The sequence below is a fragment of the Monodon monoceros genome, unplaced genomic scaffold (assembly GCF_005190385.1).
Source record: "Monodon monoceros isolate NGI ecotype Baffin Bay Population unplaced genomic scaffold, NGI_Narwhal_1 Super_Scaffold_1, whole genome shotgun sequence".
Classification (NCBI taxonomy): domain Eukaryota; kingdom Metazoa; phylum Chordata; class Mammalia; order Artiodactyla; family Monodontidae; genus Monodon; species Monodon monoceros.
In genome coordinates, this window is record NW_021703765.1 from 23,328,993 (window position 1) to 23,352,852 (window position 23,860).

Sequence of the window (23,860 nt, forward strand, 5' to 3'; positions counted from 1 at the left end):
GAGCTAGGTGCTGCTTATTAGACTGTAGATGTAGTTTTACCCTTATTTTGCATGAAGTGAACGTGAATTAAATTTGTTTCAAAATCAGACATATATGAAAGTAGGTACAATTGCAGCCAGTAACTTTTAGAGGTTTAACACTGGAGATGAATGTCATATTTTTAATTATGAAAGAAGGTGTTGGTACACCAGTGGGAACTCTGACAACTCTGCTAAGAGTGTAATTAGGTATAGCTACTTTGGAAAATATTTGACCATTATTTAGTCAAACATTGACTGAATATGAACATAACCTGTACCCTAGCAGCTCCATTCTTAGGTATATGTCCTAAAGGAACCTGCACACCTGAGTGCAAGAAAACATGAAAAAAGTTTCGTAGCAACATTGTTTATAATCGTCTCCAGCTGGAAACACGTCAGATGACCATCAAGAGTGGAATGGACGAAGAGTATTATGTTCATTATATGCAGCTGAAGGGACTGCAGCTCCCCATGTAAACTGATGACTCTTAGAACACCACGTGGCGTGAAAGAAGCAAGTTAAAAGAAAACATACACAGTATGAAAGTTCAAAAGTAGGCAAAACTACACCAAAAAAGCCAGGCAAAACTAAACTACATTGTTTAGAGTTTGGTCTGTAGGTGTTTGAAACTATAAAGAAAAACAAGGAAATGATTATCATAAATTTGTATAATAATATTTGATAAGGAGTAAACTACCTATCCTCCTCGATTTACCATGGATGATAGCAGTGTGTAAGAGTTTTATTCTTCAGATGCCTTTGGTTTGCAGTCTTATATTAATTTCTTACTTGCTCTTGTTCATTACTTTTATTTTTGTCCTTCCTGCCTTATAATCATATTATCCTTTCAACATATTAATCATTTGAAATGCCTACACAGAACACTTCCTCCTCTTGTATATTCAATTTAGTGGATCTCTGGTTCTTTGAAATGTTTTGATATAGTTTACAAACTTAGATTCTCTTATGTCTTGGTGTTGCATACATCCATGGTGGTTCTCCTGCTGTACACTGAACCATTTATATTGTCCCCCTGATACCTGGACACTGAAGGTCCACGCCCTTCAGATGGGGTTTTGTTTCAACCCTCTCCTGCATGCGTGCATTGAAGTTACACCAATATGTACTTTATTCTTCAGGGAGATTTCTGTTTGCAGGTGTTTCTTAACATGTTTCCCCATTTCTTCATCCTAAGGAGCCTTTTTATTTTTATTTTTAGTTTTTTTGTAATATTTTTTAAAAAAAATATTTATTTGGCTGTGCTGGGTCTTAGTTGTAGTGTGTGGGATCTATAGTCATGGCGTGTGGGATCTTTAGTTGCGGCACGTGGGCTCTTTTAGTTGTGGCATGTGGGAGTGAACCTGGGCCCCCTGCATTGGGAGCACGGGGTCTTAACCACTGGACCACCAGGGAAGTCCCAGGAGCCTTGTTAGACTGTTTTTTCTTAATTGCCACTGCCACTCCCAAAGGAAAATTAAAACTACAAATATACTGTATATCTGTTTATGTACTGTATGTATCTGTGCTTCATACATAAAAAGAGGGTTTTTATTTTTTGCTGTCTTCCGAATCAAGTTTTCAAAGTTTGTCCCCTTGAGATGATATTGCCAACTTTGCAATGCGTAATGTAAGCAAAAGTCTGCAGCCCTCCACTTAGGCTGAGCCAAATTCCTCCCTATGTTTTTACTGCTGGAATACATTTTCTCTTCTTTCATGTTCTTTCTATCTGGCTGGGCCATAACTCTCATAGATATTTAAATGATATACAATTTGATCTGCATTTCCCTCATGCCCTTGTCATGCTCTGCAGTCACAACACTAACTGATGCTAATGGCAAGTATAGTTTTAAGAATCCTGTCTTGTTCATGTAACATTATGTTGTATTTTCCATGCCATTAATATTTCTTCATAAATACAATTTTAATCATGTATCATATGGATTCACCTTAATCAGTTAAAATGATTAGTCATTTTGGTGGTTTCCACTGTTTCGTTATTCCAGATAACACCCTAGTGAACATCTTTATACAATATGTTGCAAGAGAACCTGCTGGCTCCACCACAGTAGGAGCCTTACTACCTGAGCAGGAAGCCATTGGAATCCTGATTGAATCTCCTAGAGATGCCCCCAGAAGCTGAAGGAAAAATGGCTTCTCTGTTCTCACGCCCCACCCTACCCCCAACCCAGTGTCTCTGATTCTCTGCCCTAATCTGAAGCCAGCAGGCAAAGAAGTTTGGAAAATATAGTTTGCAGGTTTCTAGCCCCCTGCACTACAAGATCATAGATGGGAGGGGTGTGGAAATGGCTACTAGTACTGTGACCTTATTTTACAGAGGTTATGTAATTTTCGTAAAGTCACACAGCTAGTAGAAATCATGTGTGGCTATCTTTCTCCATACTGTATGCTGTATGTATGTAAGATACATATGAGTGTGAGTGTGTGTTTATTATAAAGTCTTAAATATTATCGCACAGGGGGCACTAGAAGTTATGAAAATTTTAAAAACTAAGATTAGTTATAGTTCTACCACTGTAACAAATCAACTGTTTCCATTTTTTCATTCTTTTTCCAGTGCTTGTCCCTATGTATAGGTATATACTTACAGCAAATTAAATAGTAAAGTAGGAAGCATTTAAAATGTGCAAATAATAAGTTTTATCTTGTTATTAGGGTTATGAAAATAAAATAGTATATTGCTATGTATTTGAAAAGTTTGAGCCCTAATCAAGAAAGGTGCGGTTGAAATCCAAGCTGTTACTTTTGTTAATTTCATTTCCTGACTTGCTCAGATCAGGAGAGCAGGCAAATTTTTGCTGTAAAGCAGCTAAAATTACTTACCTCCTTCTTTTGGCTGCATGGTTAATAGCGCATGTTTTGAGGTGTCCGGTTGCTAGTATTCAAAGGGAAGACGTCATGGTAAGACTACCAATACTGCTGCCAGTTCTCATGTTGTTCATAAAGCTCACTGGTTTATCTGGGCACAGTTGTTTCCCTGAGCAAAGGTAAAGACAGGGCTCTAAGGACAGGGAACCTAAGGCCAAGTTCCATCATCTCAAGTAGAAGGGATATATTTTGGAGACATTGCAAAGGATTTATTTATATGTGTCATGATGATGACTGCTAGTTTGTCTCCTCCCCCATTTTAGCTGACTACATGGATGCCAAGAATAGGTTATATTTCTCAGTCCTCTTTTCAACCATATATGATCTATATTTTGGCCAAGGGAATGTAAGCACAAGTGGTATGGGCAAAGCTGCAGGTAGAGTTCTCAAAGGAAGTGCATGTCCTCATCTCTGTCTGCTGACTTGAATGAAAATGTGATGGCTAGAGCTGGATTAGCCACATTGTACCATGAGTAAATTTAGAAATGGAGACTGTACACAGTGAAGCAACAAGAGAAAAGGAGCCTGGCTCTTGAATATCATGGAGTAATGGGCAAGCTCTGCTACACCTACTTTTGGACTTCTGTTGAAACCATAATTAATACAGGTCTGTTACTTGTAACTCACCCTAATGCTGACTTATACTTGGTTGATAATGTATAGTGGATGAAGACGAGGCAGTAATATAATAAACTAGCTTTCTAGGGTAGGTTATTTGTACGAGTTATCAGCATAATCTCACAGAGACCAGAAGACGGGATGAGGCAGAACCTAGTACTTCTCCCTCTCTGCATACCAGATTTTGTCCTCAGTCCCCCAGCATTTTTGTTATACTCTTCACAAAATACAACATTTAAGTTCAGAGTAAAAGAAACAACAACAAAAACAGTGAATTACACAAATAATCTTTTGTTGTTTTTGAATTCTGCCAATCATAGTAATTTACACATTATTGAGAAAACCATTAGAGCCGTTAACAGTGCTTTTTCAGCCAGCCCATAACAGCTGAGGTAAATGAGTCATAACCTTAAAGATCTAGGAGTTTGTCAGAAGCCTCTTAGCAATGCTTAGGTTTCATATTTTATCTTATAAATTAATGCACATTTTAAGTTCTACTTCAGTAATCATATCCACGTTTGTTTTATTACTATTAAGATAGCATTACCTGACAGTCCAGTGACTTAATTAACTTTCTAGAAATCTTAGTGTAAGATTAGTGATCCAGAAAAAAGTATCATGTTTGTTTTCTGACCTTGCTTGTTCCTGGCACATCATGGATTGTCTCCAAAAGTTCATGCATACCTGTTGGAGAAATAGCATATGTATCATTTGAGCCTAATGGAGTTTCTTAGCTAACTGGATTTTTCTTTCTTTCTTCTCTGAGTGTTGTGATATATTGCAAAAAGCCTGAAACCTGGATTTAAGCCTGCTAGTTTTGTGACCTTGGGGGTAGTGATTGGGATCATTAAATTTCTACTTTCTGGTAGCTTTTGTGATCTGCAGTTTTATTTTGTTGTGTTATATCTCTGCTATTCTTTTTTTTTTTTTTTGCCATGCTGTGCGGCTTGTGGGATCTTAATTCCTCAACCAGGGATCGAGCCTGGGCCCTGGTAGTGAAAGCCCCAAGTCCTAACAACCGGACCACCAGGAAGTCACCTCTGCTATTCTTTTTACTTCTGAAATTTCTGTCATATCTTCATAGTCTTCATATCTCTTAATCTCTCTTAGAATTTCATTTGTCTCTCTGAACTCTGAATAAGTTCTTCAGATTTATCTTCTAGTTCACTAATTCTCTTCCCAGTTGTATCTGATCCATGAAATTGTTTCACTGAAGTTTTCTAATGTTTGAATTATAACATAGGTGCAGTAAAGTACAAAATCTTAAATGTACAGCTTTATGCAGATTTAAGTGAGAGGTTGATTAAGGAGAGGCCTTAGAAATGACTGTTGGAATCTGGTAAGATGGAAGTTGTTGGTTACTTTGTGAAGAATCATTTAGGTGGAATGGTGTTTAGGAAACTAATTAGGGTAGGTTGAGGGGAGAATGAGAGTCAGAGAACAGGCAGAAAAATAGGGCAGCCACTGGAAGGGGACATGGATTCTAGGGAGGTTTTATTTTTTTTATTTTTGGCTGGGAAATGGTGCAACATGTTTACATACTGTGGTAGGAATGATTCATTCCAATTCTGTAAATATTACTAAATGCCTGCATTCATAGAACTTACATTCTATTACAGATGGAGAAATTCTTATTCATAAAGATTGGAGAAGGGATATTTCATTCCTTTATAACAGGAGTGAAGGCAGAGTATGTACACGTTGATGCAGGTGGGTTTGGATTTTAAAGTGGAAAGACAGGGTAGTTATCTGATAGACTCTATTGAGAGTCAGCTGAGCATGAAGGTTGGGGATTGGTGTTGGAAGTTTACCAAGAGAGAGAGCTGCAGGAGCCTAATTCCCCTGGGACACTAGAGAAGCATAATAGGATTGCTGGACAGAGCTGAGGGCCCACTTGAAATTTATGGGGATGAACTTAAAAGCAATCAGAATGGTTGTATGTTGTTCTTATGTATAGCTGCTTTGGAACATGGAGTAGTTAGAGAATTGGATTTAATTGAGGCTGGAGTTTTGCTAGGCAGTTATGATGGAGGAAAGCGGGAGTGTGAGGGAGTTGGGAAGGAGTAAGCAAGGGAGTGATCCTGTTGCTGATCCGCTGAATCCTAGCTGGGTTAGGAGGGGCTGGTGGTAGACAATGAAAAAGTGGTAGAGAGAGCCAACCAGGTCAAAAATTGTTTGAGTCGGGTACTAGAGGAAATGGTCTGGAAGGCTGGGCAGTGGTGGTATTCAGAGAGTGGAATATATGAATTCAAAATTGTGGTGGTAGTGCAGTTATTAGCAAAGAGAACGTGCAACCAGGGCGTGACCATGGGAATGGGTAGCTGGGGTAGGTTAGAGGAAGTGAACAAGCAGATCAAGGCCTTAGAGACCATATTTTTGGGTGGCTTGAATATGAGTTTGTTGATATTTTAAAATGAGGGCTGGAGTAGTGTGAGGGGCGGGCAGTGAAGCAGGCGCTCAGATGATTAGACAGTGACCAGGAGTGACAGTGCGGTCTATAAACGACTGTAGCAAGAAGCATTGATGGGCAGTATAGTCTGATGGGATGTTTCAGGGCAACTGGGGTGTCAGGAGAAATAGTTTGGAAGCTGTACTGCTTCTCTGTGGTACAAGGGTTGTGGAGAGAGAAAAACAAGTTACCACTTGTAAAGGCTCCAGAGAAAGAACTGTTCTCAGGGGACACCCAGGTTTCTGTTAGACCAGGGGCAAAGAGGTTAAGCTTGAAAATACTGAGGATTTTTTCTGATGAAATATGTGAGTTCCAGAGGGGATGGGGAGAGCTATGGGAGACTGTTAGTTTAGGGGCTGTACTGAATCGTACGGCACTGGGCCAGGGTATGTAGCAGCTTTAGTTCTCTTTGCTGATCAAGGTAAACAGGGATATAAGGCATAATTATAATTAGCCCTGATGATCCTTTAGGGGAAGGTAGGTAGTAATTCTAATGATAGCTTTGGACAGTTTGTCATGGTGAGGCTTTTGTCCTCATGGCCTGAAAAGGAGGTGTCTTACTGAAGGATTCAGAGCTCCGTGAACCTCCCTTATATCCCGCTGGTTGGTTGTGTCCTGGTAGGGGAAAGGGTATCTTATTAGTAGTGTGGTCTTAATAGTTATGCATCGTTGTATTGTGTAGGGTTAACTAGAGAATCTACAATCATCTTAACTGCTCATTTTGAAGCTAAATTTAACTGAAATTTATAACTTAAAAAGCTTGAAATGCATCAGTGGAAGACCATGACCAATTCAGAACAAAATGATTAACAGAACTTCCTTCTCCCAAGCTGCCGGAATTCCAGGCACCTGTGATATGTATGTCGGCGTGCGTGTTTGTGCACAAGGAGCTTTGCAGCACAAACAAGCATTGCACAGCAGCCAGACTTTTTGATAGGAGACTTAGTTATTAGGATCTCCTGTAAGCTCTAGTTTTTTCTAGGTTTATGAAAATACAATATCCCATAACTGATTTAGTGAGTTAATAGGTTAGTATTAATCCTAGGTAAAACTGAAAGTGAAGGTTGTATGTATGTATGAATTGTATGTCATTCATTTGTAAGATCACCAGAAAGGACTTGAATTCTTGGTCTGTTTGGGGTCCTTCAGAATTGGCAGTTGGAGTGACCTTCAGAAGCACCGTCATGTAGGCCCCTCACAATCTGCCCTCTCTTTCCAGCCTTACCTCACTCAGAGTCTCCAGCTGGAGCGCCAGGTGCACCGAAGGTTCACCCCTGCCCAGCTTTGTCTGATACCATCCCACGCACCGAAATGCCCTTCTCTCCTCCTGCAGATCTGTCACTCACCTTCACACCCCAGGTTACAGGCAGCCTTCTTTGGGAAGCTCTCCTGGAATGCCCAAGCAAAGCTAGTCCTCTTTCTTTGCACAGGACTCTGTGAAACTCTCAGAACATTGTGTTATAAAGACATTCCTGCCTGTCTTAAGAAGATTATGGGCACCTTGAATGTATTGAAAACAATTTATTCATTGAAGAACCTGTGCATGCCTGCCAAAGAGATAATTTAGTAAATGTTTATTCACCATAAAAAAGGGGCAAAACGCCTGGGAGAGATGGTTCCTTAGGGGGATGTAAAGAAATGCAGATGTGGTACCAAGATGAACAGAAGGCAGTAGAGCCAAAAACACAATCCAAGCAAAAAAAAAAAAAATATATATGTAGGGTTCCGTGGATGAGGCTGAAGAGCGGGAGAGACTTCTGTCTGGCAAGATAATTTGGGACCAGACTCACTGTAAACCACAGAACGCTATTCCTTATAGCAAACAGATTGAATTTAGGCCCGTTATATCCCAAGTGCTTGAAGATCTGACTTGTGGTAAATGTTAAACTTGTAATACCCAGCAGAGGCCAGGGGACCCCGTTTATTGTTTTGGAGCTGGAGGGGCAGTGAGGGTAGTGGGGGAGAGCATCTGCTATAGACTCAGAGCACTGTGGGTGCAGACCTGCTTAGCTCTATTATGTGCGTAAGGAACTTAGCCTCTTTGAGTGTAATTTCTTTATGTGTAAAATTAGGTGAATGATAATTCTTGGTGAGTTACAAATTTGATAATTTGTATAGATCACCGTTTAATGGCAGAAACTGCTCTTTTTCTTCCCCTCTTTCTTTCACTGCCTCTCCCCACGACAATCCCTTGTGTATAGTAGTCTTTATTTATTTATTTAATAAATTTATTTATTTTATTTATTGATAAGCTGTGTTGGGTCTTCATTGCTGCACGCAGGCTTTCTCTAGTTGCGGTGAGCGGGGACTACTCTTCGTTGCGGTGCGTGGGCTTCTCATCGCGGTGGCTTCTCTTGTTGCGGAGCACGGGCTCTATGCGCGCGGGCTTCAGTAGTTGTGGCTCGTGGGCTCTAGAGCACAGCCTCAGTAGTTGTGGCGCATGGGCTTAGTTGCTCCGTGGCATGTGGGATCTTCCCGGACCGGGGCACGAACCCATGTCCCCTGCATCGGCAGATGGACTCCCAACCACTGCACCACCGGGGAAGCCCTGGATGAGTTTTTAAACCCAGTTGCTAATCACAGTGGCTTCATAGTGTCATTATTTAATGTCTCAAGGAACAGTATATTTTATAGCCTTGCTCATTGTTAATAATGGTGGCTATAAATCTTTATTTCAGAGAGGGTTGGTAACGGATGGGGAGGCCATTTTCTTCGGAGATTTGATAAACATTGTCTTGTTTTTAACTTACAAAAATGACTTAACAAAGAGCCGACACAGGGAGTAGAACGGTAGGCTCTACTGTTGTTTGCTTGTACTTGATCTTTACTATGTATTTTTTTCAGTCTGTGATTTCTTTACCAGAAAGTTTAAAACAGTTTTATGGTTCCTTTTTTTTTTTTAATTTTCATTTTTTTGGCCATGCCACATGCGTGGCTTGTGGGATCTTAGTTCCCCAACCAAGGATTCAACCCAGGCCCTGGGTGGTGAAAGCGCCGAGTCCTACCCACTGGACCGCCAGGGAATTCCCTGGTTCCATTTTTTTAAATTAATTAATTAATTTTTAATTTATTTGTTTATTTTTTAACATCTTTATTGGAGTATAATTACTTTACAATGGTGTGTTAATTTCTGCTTTATAACAAAGTGAATCAGCTCTACATATACATATATCCCCATATCTCTTCCCTCTTGCGTCTCCCTCCCTCCCACCCTCCCTATCCCACCCCTCTAGGTGGTCACAAAGCACCGAGCTGATCTCCCTGTGCTATGCGGCTGCTTCCCACTAGCTATCGGTTTTACATTTGGTAGTGTATATATGTCCATGCCACTCTCTCACTTTGTCCCAGCTTACCCTTCCCCCTCCCTGTGTCCTCAAGTCCATTCTCCAGTAGGTCTGCATCTTTATTCCCATCCTGCCCCTAGGTTCTTCGTGACAATTTTTTTTTTTTTTAGATTCCATATATATGTGTTAGCATACAGTATTTGTTGTTTTTAATTTATTTATTTTTGGCTGCATTGGTTCTTCGTTGCTGTGTGCAGGCTTTCTCTAGTTGCAGTGAGAGGGGGCTACTCTTCGTTGCGGTGTGTGGGCTTCTCATTGCAGTGGCTTCTCTTGTTGCGGAGCATGGGCTCTAGGCGCGTGGGCTTCAGTAGTTGTGGCTTGCGGGCTCTAGAACGCAGGCTCAGTATTTTTGGCACACAGGCTTAGTTGCTCTGTGGCATGTGGAATCTTCCCGAACCAGGGATTGAACCCGTGTTCCCTGCATTGGCAGGCAGATTCTTAACCACTGCGCCACCAGGGAATCCCTGGTTCCATTATTTTTAAAATAGATTTTTACGAGAGTCAGTTTAGTTAAAACTAGATAATCAAGCACGCTAAACCACAGTATGTCTCCTTATGCTGCAAGAGAAGGAAGGAGCACGTGCCTCTTCCCCCCCTGTTGCGGGCAGGACCCCACTCAGGGTACCTGGATTACTGGCATGGCATGTGACTTCTGAAAGGTGGGCTGAGTGTGAGCACCAGTGCCAGTCTGAGTAATGTGTACTGCTGAGGCTTAGGGTCTTCATATTTCTTAGATGAAACACAAAGTTCTGGTATTTTCTTTGCTCACCCACTTTGGAGACCATTAGTGTTAGTGTGTGTTTATTAACTGCTGGCTGGGTTGTATTGAATGCTCTGTGGATATTTCTTCAATCTCATGAGTACTTTCAGACCATTTGATCTAGTGTTCACTCTTATTTGCATTTACTACCTGTAGCTTTCATTTGGGGACCATTTGTATCTTGGGTACTCTCTGGATTCATTAACTTGGAATCGTCTTTTTCAAATATTTATGAATGTGCTCTCTTTTCATAGATTCTACTTTCCTAGTCCCTCCTAAGCTCTTATCTTACTCTTCTTATCCTTTGATGGTAGATGATGTTGCTGTTGCTGCCTTTAAGGCATTTAAAAATTCATTTCAAAGTGGTCCGAGTTTTGGAAGAAATTCTTCCCATCTTGCCTTGAATGTCACTTTCAACCAAAGAGTAATAGTTACTCACAGATTCTCAGTTTTTAATGCCCAGGAGAGTAACAGCTGGAAACCTATATGGAAAAAATGACTGTTACTGAGGTGGGAATAAATCTATTCTGCATATTTTGTTATAGTCGTTTGATTTATATTTACTCCTTCACAAGTGGAAGTTGAATGCTAATGTAGGCACTCATTCTAAGATTGTACTGTTAGAAATATATTTGTAGATTCCAAATGGATTCTTTTTGGTTATTGATACTGTTAAAGTTAATAAACTTATTAGTATAGGTAGTTTTTGACAAAATCTCTTGCATAATTCAGACTTCAATCCTGATTTTTATTTGGAGAAAGTAAAGAATTTTGTATGAATATTTTTACATAAAATGTAAAAAATTCAGTTTGTAAAATTAAAAATTACTCATTTCCTATTTAATGTAATATAAAAAATTACATTGTCAGGGTGCAAAGGAATCAAACCACAGTGAAGAAGGGAGACACCCATCTCAAGCAACCCACAGTCTAGCAGGGAAGACAGTCATGCAAGCCAAGTGTATGAAGTAGTACAGCTGTGTATAAGAGAGAGAAGTTTGCAGTAACAGTGAGAGCTCTAGCCCTTTAATTTTCACAGAGCTGACATACTACACTGTTGGATTTCCTCAGCTGAAGGAGGGGTGAATGGTTGTATTTGGTTAAAGCTTGTTGAAAGGTACTTATGTTTCTCTTCCATCATTAACACACATACCTCTATTTTATGTTTTGTTGGGGATGCCTCATTGCCAGCAGATGGAAAGGTGGCCAGGGTATTGAGGGGTTAGAGATCATGTACCATGGGAAAATGTTGTGGGAACAGGGCTTTTTTGGTTTGAAGAGTGGGACTTCTGTGTAAGTATACACTGCCAGATGCTTAGAGCTGTGATGTGAGGACTTCTCTGTTTTCCTACAGGAATATTTCCCCAACTTCACCCACATCCATGCAACCACCATGATTTTGTCTTATATGAGTACAGCTTGAATTCCAGTTTACTTACCTCACTTTTTCAAAAATTTAAGCATATTGTTTACTCTATCCTTATATTACATGGTGAAGTCCTTGAAAATTGAGATTGATATCCTAGTTTATATATTTCTAATATATAATATACATAATATAATATACATAACTCTTGAAGATTTTTAAGAAGTGCCACACTTAACCATCTCTCACTTCATCAGTGGTTTGTGCACCATTTTGGGAAACACTGCTTTAGGGGCCAACCTCAGGACAGATGGAATGAGGTTACTGGGGAACCAGATACGGACCTGTTCAAGGGAAGGGCTATCTGTCCTCTGAGCGTACAGGCACAGTGCCCCTTTCTTATTTCTTGCATCAGATTTAATTTATTTAATGTTTTTGCATGGGGGTATGAGATGGGATTTATCTCAGAGGACACTAGGTTTTTTATTCATTTTGTTTCCCTTCATACTGTACACTTTACTATAGTACCTGGCTCATCTTAGGTTCTCATAAATGTTTATTTTAAGGATATGTGATTCTAGAGTTTTACTTAGACCAATGAATTCTGTTACCTTTCATTGTTTCTCCTTTTTGAAAACAGGTGTTATCTTCATAAACACTGAATTATTTCAGTGGATGTTTTTTCAATTTTTCTTTAATAGTTCTGTTCTTAAAGGAGTAAGACTTTTAAAGTTTCATATGGCTTATATTATGCTGGATTATAAATCAGAGGTTCTGAAAGATTTCAGACTACAAAGGTGGATAAAATGTTTTAGTGTGCTATGAGTTTTTAAAACATTTTCCTCTGTTCTTTTTTTTTTATTCCTCTGTTCTTTTGTGGTGTGTTTTTTTCTCTTTTTTGAGATGGTCAAAGCATTCCTTTTGGGAGACAGGCTGGGGGCTTTAATATCATGTTGTTTTGTGTTAGGAAAATTGAATTTGACTCAGAACTGTTTTAGGAACTAGCAGTCACCAGATATTTTAAGAGTGCTTTAAATGTAAACACATGTAAAAAAGTGAAAATATTAGTGACCTTCCCACCACCCTTCCCCCTTTCCTAGCACTGTAGTATGATTGGCTGTAGTTCAAGATTGTGTATGTTGCTGTTTTATATTCATTTTCAAATGAAAAAAATAAATTGCTAAAGAATGTTTTTTTAACATATAGGCTGATTACATAGAGAGGTACTTGAGGACTGTGCCCTTTAATAAAGATATAATATCAAATAGGGTATGTTTTCCTCAATAAACTAACATTTTAATATATTTCTTTTAAGAAATATTGTTCTAAAGATATATAACTATTTTTCACATTTTATGGTTTCTTTTACTACATTATCATTTTAGAAATCAAAGCATTCTAATGAGAAAAACAAATCACCTTTAGTTCCAGTAATCAAAGGTAACCACTGTGAGCATTCTGGTATATACTTATCATCTTACAAAAAGGAATGCATACTGGGTTTTCTTAGTGGTAAACATTTTAATGTAAGTTTAACATATAGAAAAGTGTACAATTAGTGTATAGCTCAATTCATTGTCATAAAGTGAATGAACATACATGTCATTACCAGTCAGGTCAAGTAATCCCAGCGTCCCAGAAACCCGCTCGTGCGCTCTCCTAATTGCTGTCCTCTCCCAACTGCACGGGAAACCCCTGTTGTGACTTCCAGCACCGCAGATTAGTTTTGAACTTTGTGTAGACGGAATCACATGCTATGTATTCTTTGGCATCTTCTTTGGTTCGTAAAGTTCATTCATGTTTTTGCATGAAGCATATTTTGTTCATTTTGATTATTATATATTTCATCTTAAGACTATCCCATATTTTATTTATCCTTCATACTGTAATGTATATGATTATTACACATTTGATTATTTCTAACTTTTGCCTGTTAAAATAATGCTGCTATGTGTATTTTTGTACATGTCTTTGCACATAATGTAAGCATTTTATTAGGTATAATAATTAGGCAAATTGCTGGGTCCTAGCTGTGCATCATTCAAGTGTAGTGGTTACAGTTAAACAGTTTTCCAAATTATTTTCACCAATTTACTCTCTCACTATAGAGTATATGAGAGTTCAACTTGCTCCACATCCATGCCCAACATGTTTTTGGAGAGGGAAAGGAAGGAGTCATGTTTATTGAGATATAATTTATACACAGTAAAATTTACCTTCTGTTAGTTTTAACCAATATGTATAGTCATGTAATAACCACCATAACCATAAGATTTTGAACATTTCCATCATCTTAAAAAGTCTCCTTGTGTTCCTTTGTAGTCAGACCCTAACAACTGACCCTCCAAACTAGTTATACAATGCAGGTATCTACCACTTAATATCAGTAATCACAAAAATTAACAAAAATCAGACATTATTCCAAAAATACTGATCTGGAACCTATTTAAATACCATTATTTTAAATTTTAAAAATTATAGTGTATATAATAACTCAAATTACTCAACCAGTTTTTTAAACCACATTAAATGCCAGTGTTTAACAAAGTAGTGTGTTTTTATATAAAATGCTTAAAACATGGCTTCCTGATGAAAGTGATGATTTAAATAGTAATCTCTTCTCTTCCATTTAGTCATTTTTTTCCTCACTCTTCTTTACAACTTTTTCAACTTTTACCTCTTATTGTATAACACTTAGCAAAATCAAGGGCTCAGTGTGAAAGGTCTTAGGAAACACATTTAGTATGTGTGCCCAGTGGTGGAGAATGGCTCACGCGGGGCATGACACTAAGATGCCCTGTTAGTTATCAACAACATCTGAGACATTCATCTCGTTGTTTTTTTTTTTTTTTTAAACACTCAGTTCAGTTTCAAAATGTCAACAATTCTGTCACACCAGTTATCTTTGTAATGAAATTTGATTCCCCCTCTCCCCCAGTACGTTATTTTGTTTAAAATGTTTTGAGTTTTGGAGATACAAATATAAAAGATTATTTTATGAACACTAGTTGAAAAGGATTAAACTGAGTGATATATTCTAGGAAGTTTAGATATTAAAAACTAGCTGACATTCTACTGGGAAAATGTTAACCTTGTTGACATTCTGGGTGATATGTCTGGATTTCTAACCACGGGCTTGGTTTTCTCTTGTGTTGATGAGTTATGTCACAATTAATTCAGCCAGTTTCTTCTTATTCAGTATTTAAGTGTATATGTTTCTCTTGAGTTTTAAGATGGATAGCTCTTTAATATGATCTTTGTATTCATTCTTTAGAATAAATTGTGGAATTGGACTTGTTAGGCCAAATAATCTGCGTATTGTTAATGTTTGTGATGCACGTTACTTGACTGCCTTTCCCAAAGATGGTGCGTACCCATTTACAGTCCTACCACTGGTGTCTGAAAACACCTGTCTCCTAGTATTCTCATCAGCATTAAAGTATTATAATTTAAAATATAGGACTAAAGCCAACTTTTTTTTTTTTTTTTTTTTTCCGGTATGCGGGCCTCTCACTATTGTAGCCTCTCCCCTTGTGGAGCACAGGCTCCGGACGCGCAGGCTCAGCGGCCATGGCTCACGGACCCAGCCGCTCCGCGGCATGTGGGATCTTCCCAGACCGGGGCACGAACCCGTGTCCCCTGCATCGGCAGGTGGACTCTCAACCACTGCGCCACCAGGGAAGCCCTAAAGCCAACTTTTGACACTTACATTTAGAACTTTAAAAACAGCATGCTTTTCCTTTAAATAGCAAATATAAAATCTATATTATTTATATACTTTTAAAATATCAAATATAAAATCTGTCTTATACACTGTAAAAATAACCTTTGGTAAGTAACTGAAGTAAGAAAGAAAGTAAAGTTGAAGTAAAGGAACAAATTAAGTTTGTAAGTTGGAGCCCTCTAAGGAATATGAAACATGAAAAAGATGTAGCTATTTTCTATCAAGGAGTCCACAGGAAGATTTGTGCCTAAGTTACATACATAAGTATAATCAATTTCAGACTGTGGTAAGTACAATGCTGGAGAGAGCCATATAATCAAAGTGCTGTAAAAGCAGTCATGTTTTTGCTTCATTAGAATAGACGAGTCTGATTTGGACCTTGAAGGATGCTCTAAGCAAGAAAGAAAGTAGGAAAAAGAAATGAAAGAAAATTTTTTAAAACTGGGGGGAAGTAGAATGGCTTCTCTGGTTAATTGTAAACTTGGAAAAAGTCTAAACCAATGGTCAGTTCTACACATTGATTTCTGAGTTATTTCTCAACTGTTTTTTCTTCCAGGGTCATCCTGACATTTAGGTAACATTCTTTTTCTCCCTGCAAACTCATTACCATTTATTTATTTGCTTGTCTTTTCCATGTCCATTTCTCCTTTGGACTATAAACTTCATGGATAGGGCCCCATTGTCTTTGGGTTCTTTAGTGTCTAATCCAGTTTCTTGCACTTTGCCTAATCCACGATGGTACATTTCCTCTGTGGCTGGTATGTGACCCTTAAAAGAAATTAACTTCAAAGAAGTTTAGTGATCATCAGATATTTTTTCCCATACAGATGTTCCTAACTGGTGATGGAATTGTTCTGTATTTTGATGGTGTCAGTGTTAAATCCTGATTGTGATACTGTACTATAGGTTTGTAAGATGCTACCCTTAGAGGAAATTGGATAAAAAGGTGTGCATTTTTTTACAAGAGCATATGAATCTATAATTATCTTAAAAACTTAAATAAATTTTTGATATGCAAAAATTTTTTTTAACTATTGTTTGGGGAAAAAAAGGTCTCTAACCAAGCAATAATATTTTGGAACTTTATAACACATAATTGTGTTAGGATATTGGTTTGGCTTTTAATAGAAATCAGATACCAGTGGCTTAAAAAAGATAGAAGATTAATATTTCTCTTACGTAGAAGTCTACGCTAGCCCAGGGGTGTAGGCAGGTTTGCTTCCTGAGGTCATCCAGGGACCAGAGTTCCTTCTTTCTTGTTTTGCCATTCCCTTTGGTGGTATCCTCGTGCACAAAGTCAAATCTGTCGGCCCACCACTCTACCTGGGTTCTAGCCCATGGGAAAGGTGAGGATTTGAAGAGAAAATAATTTCCTTTTAAGGATATAATCTAAAACTCACATGGGCTGCTCCCAGTCACATCTCGTTGGCTGGAATTTAGTCATATGGCCATAGTTTCCTGTAAGAAAGATTGGGAAATGTAGTTCTGCCCAGCTAAATCTCAGGGCGTTTTATTAATAAAAGGAAAGAGAGCATGGTATTGGGATCAGATAGTTACTCCGCCCCAGTGTTTGCCCTGGGATGCATGTTCAGTAACTTCATTGGTGAAACTGTCTTCCCTTATTTCTCTGTACTTATATAGGAAAAGTATAGATGTTTGAAGAGTTAGGTATATTTGTTGGATCATTATGGCAATGAAAATTGGTATGAATATTTGCTTCCCCTTTCTCTAACCTCCTCAAAGACAAAGTATAATTTTTTTCTTCTTTGTATTTTTTATACCTGGCATAGAGCCTAACCCTAATTAGGCACTCACTACCTATTTATTGACTGATTACCCTTTTATCTGTGTTAATTAAAATGTCTCTAGCAGAATTTTCATAAGTATTTGTAATAGCTGACCTGCTTTCTCCTTAATTTCTTCATGGTCTCTATTTTGTTACAGTATTACAGTCTCAAAATATATGAATATGACCCTTTTAGCAGATTTTTATAACTATGGATGACAGTATAGTATGTTATCATTATTTTTTTGTATAGTTTTGCTTGAATAATTAGTGTTCTGTAGTGTATTTTTTAGATATAAGAAATCAGTTATAGTGGCAAGTGGCATGTTTAGTAATATAAAAAACAGTAATTTACCTTAATTTCGTTGTCTTAATAGTTTACTTTTGAGTTCCAAATTTCTTAAAATGAGAGTTCTTTTTCCTTTGGTTATTATTTTATTGATGTTTCAGTTTGTCATACTTTATATTTTTCTCACATTTTTATTGTTAAGGATAAATAATCTTGAAGTCACTACTTTTAAAAGGTGGAATCATCAACACTAGATTTTTTCTTTTAGTTAATTTCAGTACTTTTTTAGTTTTAGTTAGGTGAATTTTATTTTAAGCATTTATTCGGAGGACCTGAGGGATACAATTAAAAAACTTTGGAGACCATCCTTAATTTGGTTTTTAGAACAGAAGGAAATACACTGTAACTTTCCCTTTTTTTGGTGGAGAGAAGCTTTTTTTGGCCAACAGGAAAATGCAGTTCCACTAAGATTCTTGGGTCATAGATCAGAGGCTTGGATCAGCAAAAAGAAACAAAACTTTTGGAAGAATTCTGGTCCAGTATTATGGCCAGTTTAAACTACAGTGTAGGCAGTGGCAGGCTGCCTCATTTCTCCCTGTAAGGAAAGGCCACATAGCAGTAATATTTATCAGAGAAAGGAAGGAAGGCTGTCTGTCCAGTGGGGGTGGAGTGGGATAGCTTCTCAATAAAATGTTCATTTGTTGACATTATAAGCAGCTTTGCAGCCCTGTTGAAAAAACTTGAAGGGGGGTGGGGGGGAAGGAGGCTTCAAGTTCTGTTAAAAGCGAGTCAGAATTTTGTTTGTGAAATTTGTCCAGTGCTAGTCAACTCTTATTTCTCCTAGTAATGAAGATGCACAGCTGTGAAGAGAATCCCCCCCAAAATAAAACACTTATATTTTACCTTGGAGAGCATTTTGTGATTTTTTTTTTTGCAGATTGAACTTTCTAATTGTGTTTTTCTTTGCTTACTATCCTCGAACACACAGTGGTGGATATAGGGGTAGGCAGTCATGGAGCATACTCTGAGTGGAAGGAAGTGACTGGAAATTTTAAAAAATGTTAAGATAAACAACAAATCAGTCCCAAAGCAAGTAATACTTGGCTACTGGTTTTACCTTCTTATATAATTTTGATTTTCTTATTAAATGCCTCAAGTTTCCCAACTGTATCATGAACATTGTTTTGAATAAATTTAAATTTGTGATGTGCAGTGATCACTTATTTTTTTGGTTTGTTTTTAACTGAAGTACAGTTGATTTATATATAATGTGTTAATTACTGCTGTACAGCAAAGTGATTCAGTTATACATATATATTCATTCTTTTTTTAAAATATTCTTTTCCATTATGGTTTATCATGTGACATTGAATATAGTTCTCTGTGCTACACAGTAGGACCTTGTTGTCTGTCCATTCCATATATAACAGCTTACATCTACTAGCCCCAACCTCCCACTCCATTCCTCCCCCACAGCCTCCCCCTTGGCAACCACCAGTCTCTTCTCTATGTCAGTGATTCTGTCTCTGTTTCATAGATAGGTTCATTTGTGTCATATTTTATTTTATTTTATTTTATTTTATTTTTTTGTGTGTCATATTTTAGATTCCACATATAAGTGATAGTCTTTCTCTTTCTGACTTGTTTCACTTAGTATGATAATCTCTACTTGCATCCATGTTGCTGCAAATGGCATTATTTTGTTCTTTTTTATGGCTGAGTAGCATTCCGTTGTATATATGTACCACATCTTCTTTATCCATTCATCTGTGCTTGGACATTTAGGTTGTTTCCGTGTCTTGGCTATTGTAAATACTGCCACTGTGAACTTTGGGGTGCATGTATCCTTCCGAATTACGGTTTTCTCTGGGCATATGCCCAGGAGTGGGATTTCTGGATCATATGGTAATCCTATTTTTAGTTTTCTGATGAGCCTCCTTACATGTAAGTCTTTCACCTCCTTGGCTAGGTTTATTCCTAAGTTGTTTTTTAATGTGATTAAATGCAGTTTTTAATCCAGTTTCTGTATCAAGGAGATTTTTCTGGCCTTGTCAAATGAGTATGTAGCTATGATTCTTGTTCTGTACTTTGGCACTGCGTATATAGTATGAGAATTATCTGTACTTTGAGGGTTTGGTAGACTTATTTGTAAAAAAAAAAAAAAAAAATCTGGACTTGGATGGTTTTTAAGGATTGGCTCTTTGACTCTGGTTTACACTCTTATAAGGTTATTTGTCCATTCAGGCTTTCATCTTCTTTGGACAATTTTGTTTTCTCCTAGATATTTTAATATTTTGCTTAGGTTTTCAAATATATTGGTATAAAGTTGTACGTGAAATTTTTTTATAATTATGTGTATGTTTTGATATGTAAAGAAAAATTTAGAAAGATGCATAAGAAACTTAATATTATCTTGGTTATCTATGGGAAATGGAAGTGGAATTATGGGAATAGGGAGTGACAGTCTTTAAAATTTTTATGTCCTTGGACAATATGAGAATTTCCAAACTATGGACTTGTTTTACTTTCATAATCAAAAAAGGGAGTGTTATTTCAAACTTTAAAATGTGAGAAAGTATAGAATATTGTACAGAAATAGATTCATCTTACAAGTCCCAGCACATTTCTTTTTTGTAGTTTTCCACCAGAGCTGAGTTGTATTTTTATTTTTATTTATTTATTTATTTTAACATCTTTATTGGAGTATAATTGCTTTACAATGGTACATTAGTTTCTGCTTTATAACAAAGTGAAGCAGTTATACATATACATATGTCCCCATATCTCCTCCCTCTTGCGTCTCCCTCCCCCCCTCCCTATCCCACCCCTCTAGGTGGTCACAAAGCACCCAGCTGATCTCCCTGTGCTATGCGGCTGCTTCACACTAGCTATCTATTTTACATTTGGTCCATGCCACTCTCTCACTTCGTCCCAGCTTTCCCTTCCCCCTCCCTGTGTCCTCAAGTCCATTCTCTACATCTGCGTCTTTATTCCTGTCCTGCCCCTAGTCCCAGCACATTTTAATTGTGTGTTTTCTTCTCAAGCTGGACTCTGGACTGTTTTCACACTGGGCGGTGTGGGCAGCAAAGCGGCTGCTGCTCCAGAAGTTTCTTCCCCTCTGGCCAACCAGAGTCTCCTGCTTCTGCTGATTCTGGCCAACCTGACAGATGCTGCAGATGCACCAAACCCCTACAGACAGGCCATCATGTCCTTTAAGAATACACAAGGTTTGTGGTATTTTTTTTTCCTCTGAATAGTCTTTCTAATGAGGAAAGAGGGTATTGTTTACCCCATATTGTGTACTTTCACTTGTGGAGATGACTGTCAAGTTGTATATTTTCATGTTGGTTAAAGATGAGAAAAACTAAATTTTCTGTGTATATTCTCAGGAAGGTCAAGTAAATCTTAGATGAGGGCTGTGGTTCTTTATATCCATTTATATTTACATTTCTTTCAGAGATAACCAAGCCATCATGTGCTTAATTTAGATCCACCTGTCCTACCTATTAGGGATAGGAATTAACCTGGAAAACTCCAAATGATACATTATTTGAAATTTTTAATTTAAAATCTATATTCCATTTAGGGTTTTATATAACTAAAGATAGGAGCAGAACTCAGCAGACTTTTTCTGCAAAGGGGCAGATGGCTTTTGTGGTCTCTGTCACCACCTCTTAACTGCCATTGTAGCATAAAAGCAGCATAGGTAATACATAAGCAAATGAGCATGACTGGGTTCCAGTAAAACTTTATTTCCAAAACAGGTGGTGGGGTGCCTGTGGGCTGTAATTTGCCAAAACCCTGAAGTAGAGCACGCGCGGATAGTTCCATGTTGAAGCAGTAATCACTTATCAAAAGGTTATACTCTAAAAGCAAGATTAATGTGGTAGCTAGATTTTCAAAATACATCCAACACTAATATAATTAAGTTGGGTAAGAAGTGCAGTTATTGGCTAGGAAGATTTTTAACACTTCTGGTGCTCTTTGCTTTGTTCCTTTCCAGAGCTGTTCTAGTATACGTTTCTTACAGACAGTGTTTGCTGAGCCTTTGCCATTTCTGGCATTATTATTTGCAGGGGGATATGAGTCTCTAACAATTAGATAGATAAGAAATGAAGACTCATGTATCTAATAGTATTTTCTATTCTCATTGCTGTACTCTTCTTGGTGACAGTGTGACTTTAGGGTTAAAAAAGGAAGGTTTGGAGTCAAGCTGACCTGACTTCATGTCACACTCCTGTCACTTCAAAGCTGTGAGGCCTTTCACGGTTTGCTTAATCTCAATAAGCCTCAATGGCCTTTTCTGTGAAATGAAGATAGTATCACCTAATAGGATTTGTATAAGTACCAAACAAGGTAGGGTTTTGAAATGATTAGCTCAGATTTTGCAACATAGCAGGTGTTCAGTATATGGTATCTGCTATTATTACTTTTGCTGCTCTGGCCAGATGATACTGTTTAGGGTTGAACCTTCTTGGGAGAGTCATCTTTTGGGAGACTGTGGTACAGAACAGTGTGATTCAGAACATTGGCTTTAGGGTTAGACTGACCTGGGTTCATATCCCAGATTATATTCTTTATATACTAGTTTCCTTATTTGTGAAGCAGCGATTATAATCTCTACCTCATAAGGTTCTTAGAAGAATTAAATGAGCATTTATCATAGGACGGACTCACTAAATTATTGCTGCTGTTGTAAGAAACAGTATAATGTGGTGAAAACAACAGGAGCTGATCTGTGTTTACTCAGGGATGATCTTGGAAAAGTTGCTTAATCTCTCTAAGCCTCTATTTTACCCTTTGTAAAACTGGTCAGAGTAATGACATGGTTGTCATATGGGTTAAATAAAGGAAAATACACGTAAAGCTGTCAGTATAATGGCTGGTTCATAGCGCTTACTAGCTAGTAACATATAGACACACAACATATGTATTCCATTTGTAGTCAGGTATAATACAGGTTGATGAACCTGTGTTATTCTGCTTCCATTGTAAAGATGTGTAGTGTGTCCAGCATCTTCCTCCAGCAAGTCTTCTGTAAATCCTGTAATATTTGCATACTCACAATATATCCAACACTTCCTTTTGCCATCCTTTGCAAAAATATAGGTCAGTCTTACAAAACAATTATTTTTGTAAGTGTCAAAAATACAGTGCTAGGATTGAAAAAATAACCTATGTTCTGAATGTGGAAGGAAAAGTGAGGACACTTTGTAGTAAAGTTGAAGACATTTTTTAGATGCATTCTTCCCACAAATATAAAGGTTAAAAAGGAAAATCTGAGAGACATAGGACTGTGCTATCATAAAGATTTTGTTGGCACACGTTTCTTTTCCATAAGAGCACAGCTTCTGGAAATGTTAAAGCAGTGGTTTTTTAAAATTTTGTTTTGTTTTGTTTTGCTAGTGGTTCTGGGTCTTTAAAAAAACAATTCTTTCTGCATACTTGTCAAAACACATTAAAATATCAGCTCTTTGTGCTCTTGTGTTCCAGTGTTTTATCTGATGAGACTGTAATTTTCTCTAAGTCAGTTGACCTAGCTTTACCTCCTTTTAAACTTCCTAACCTTGCTTGCTTCCGTTTTTAAACAAATCCAGTAAACTGTAGGAAAGGGGCTATGTCAGTTTTGGAATATCAAGAATTTTCCCTATGTGGGTTGTAATTTATGCTTTTCATCATTCCAGTAACTACTTAAAAAAAAAAGTTTCTTAGTGGTTGTAGTCAATTAGTTTTAAGTTTTCCTTTAAACAAAAATGTTTTATGTTTTCCAAGAGTTGTCTTAGGTTTGGTACGTTCTATTACAGAAGCTAATGTTGAACATACTGATTTTGATATCATTTTAAAATTATCTAAATTATATGTTATCCTAGCTATTTTCTTCATAAATGTATTGATGACATTGATGGATACTTCAGCCGTGATAATTCATTTGAAAAAAATTAACTTAGCTTCAAGGCAGTTTTTTTTTCTTTTAAACTCTTACCTTACAAGAGAATTTTCTGTTTGTCTCTAGATATTTTTATTTAGGACTCATGACCATTTAGTTTTGGTAACAAAGCATTTCAATGTTGTGGTTAAATTGTATGTATTAATTGTATGGTTTTTTTTGCCTACCCCCATAGCTGTATTTATTTAAGCTCATATTTTTATTGACAATTTAATTCAGCTATGTTAATGCAAAAATAGTAGTGGAGTCAAACTGCGTGACTTAGTTTTTTTTATACTTGGCTTTAAAAAAAAAGTCCCTCTGTAACATGGTATTTGCTCATACATTTATAATCATTGGAAAGCTGTGGTTTAGATAGTACAGAGAAATAAATTGTCTGAGTTTAGGTTGGGTTGGGTTTTTGTGTTTTGTGGGGGGGGGGGGTTGTTTTTTTGTTTGTTTTTGTTTCTTTTGTTTTTGGTGAGAACATTTCAGTTCTACTCTCTTAGCAAATTTCAAATGTACAGTACTGTGTTATCAACTGTAGTCATGTTTTAGTGTAGTTGTTTTTTAGGTAGAATTTAGAATACAAATTGAAATTTTGAGCCTGAAGTGTAGCAACTTACACAAAATTAATGGGAACTGAATTGTATACATTAACAATACTTTTATTATTTAATATCAGGTACA

General features: G+C 37.3%; 1 protein-coding gene across 2 annotated transcripts in view; it reads left to right on the forward strand.

Moving 5' to 3' along the window:
- Positions 1 to 23,860, forward strand: part of DYM (dymeclin) — a 377,165-nt gene that overhangs the window by 113,318 nt on the left and 239,987 nt on the right. For both annotated transcript variants that reach the window (XM_029234371.1, XM_029234366.1), the window contains exon 9: positions 20,289 to 20,471. In XM_029234371.1, coding sequence (XP_029090204.1) covers positions 20,289 to 20,471 — 183 coding nt within the window. The remainder of the gene's footprint in view (positions 1 to 20,288; positions 20,472 to 23,860) is intronic.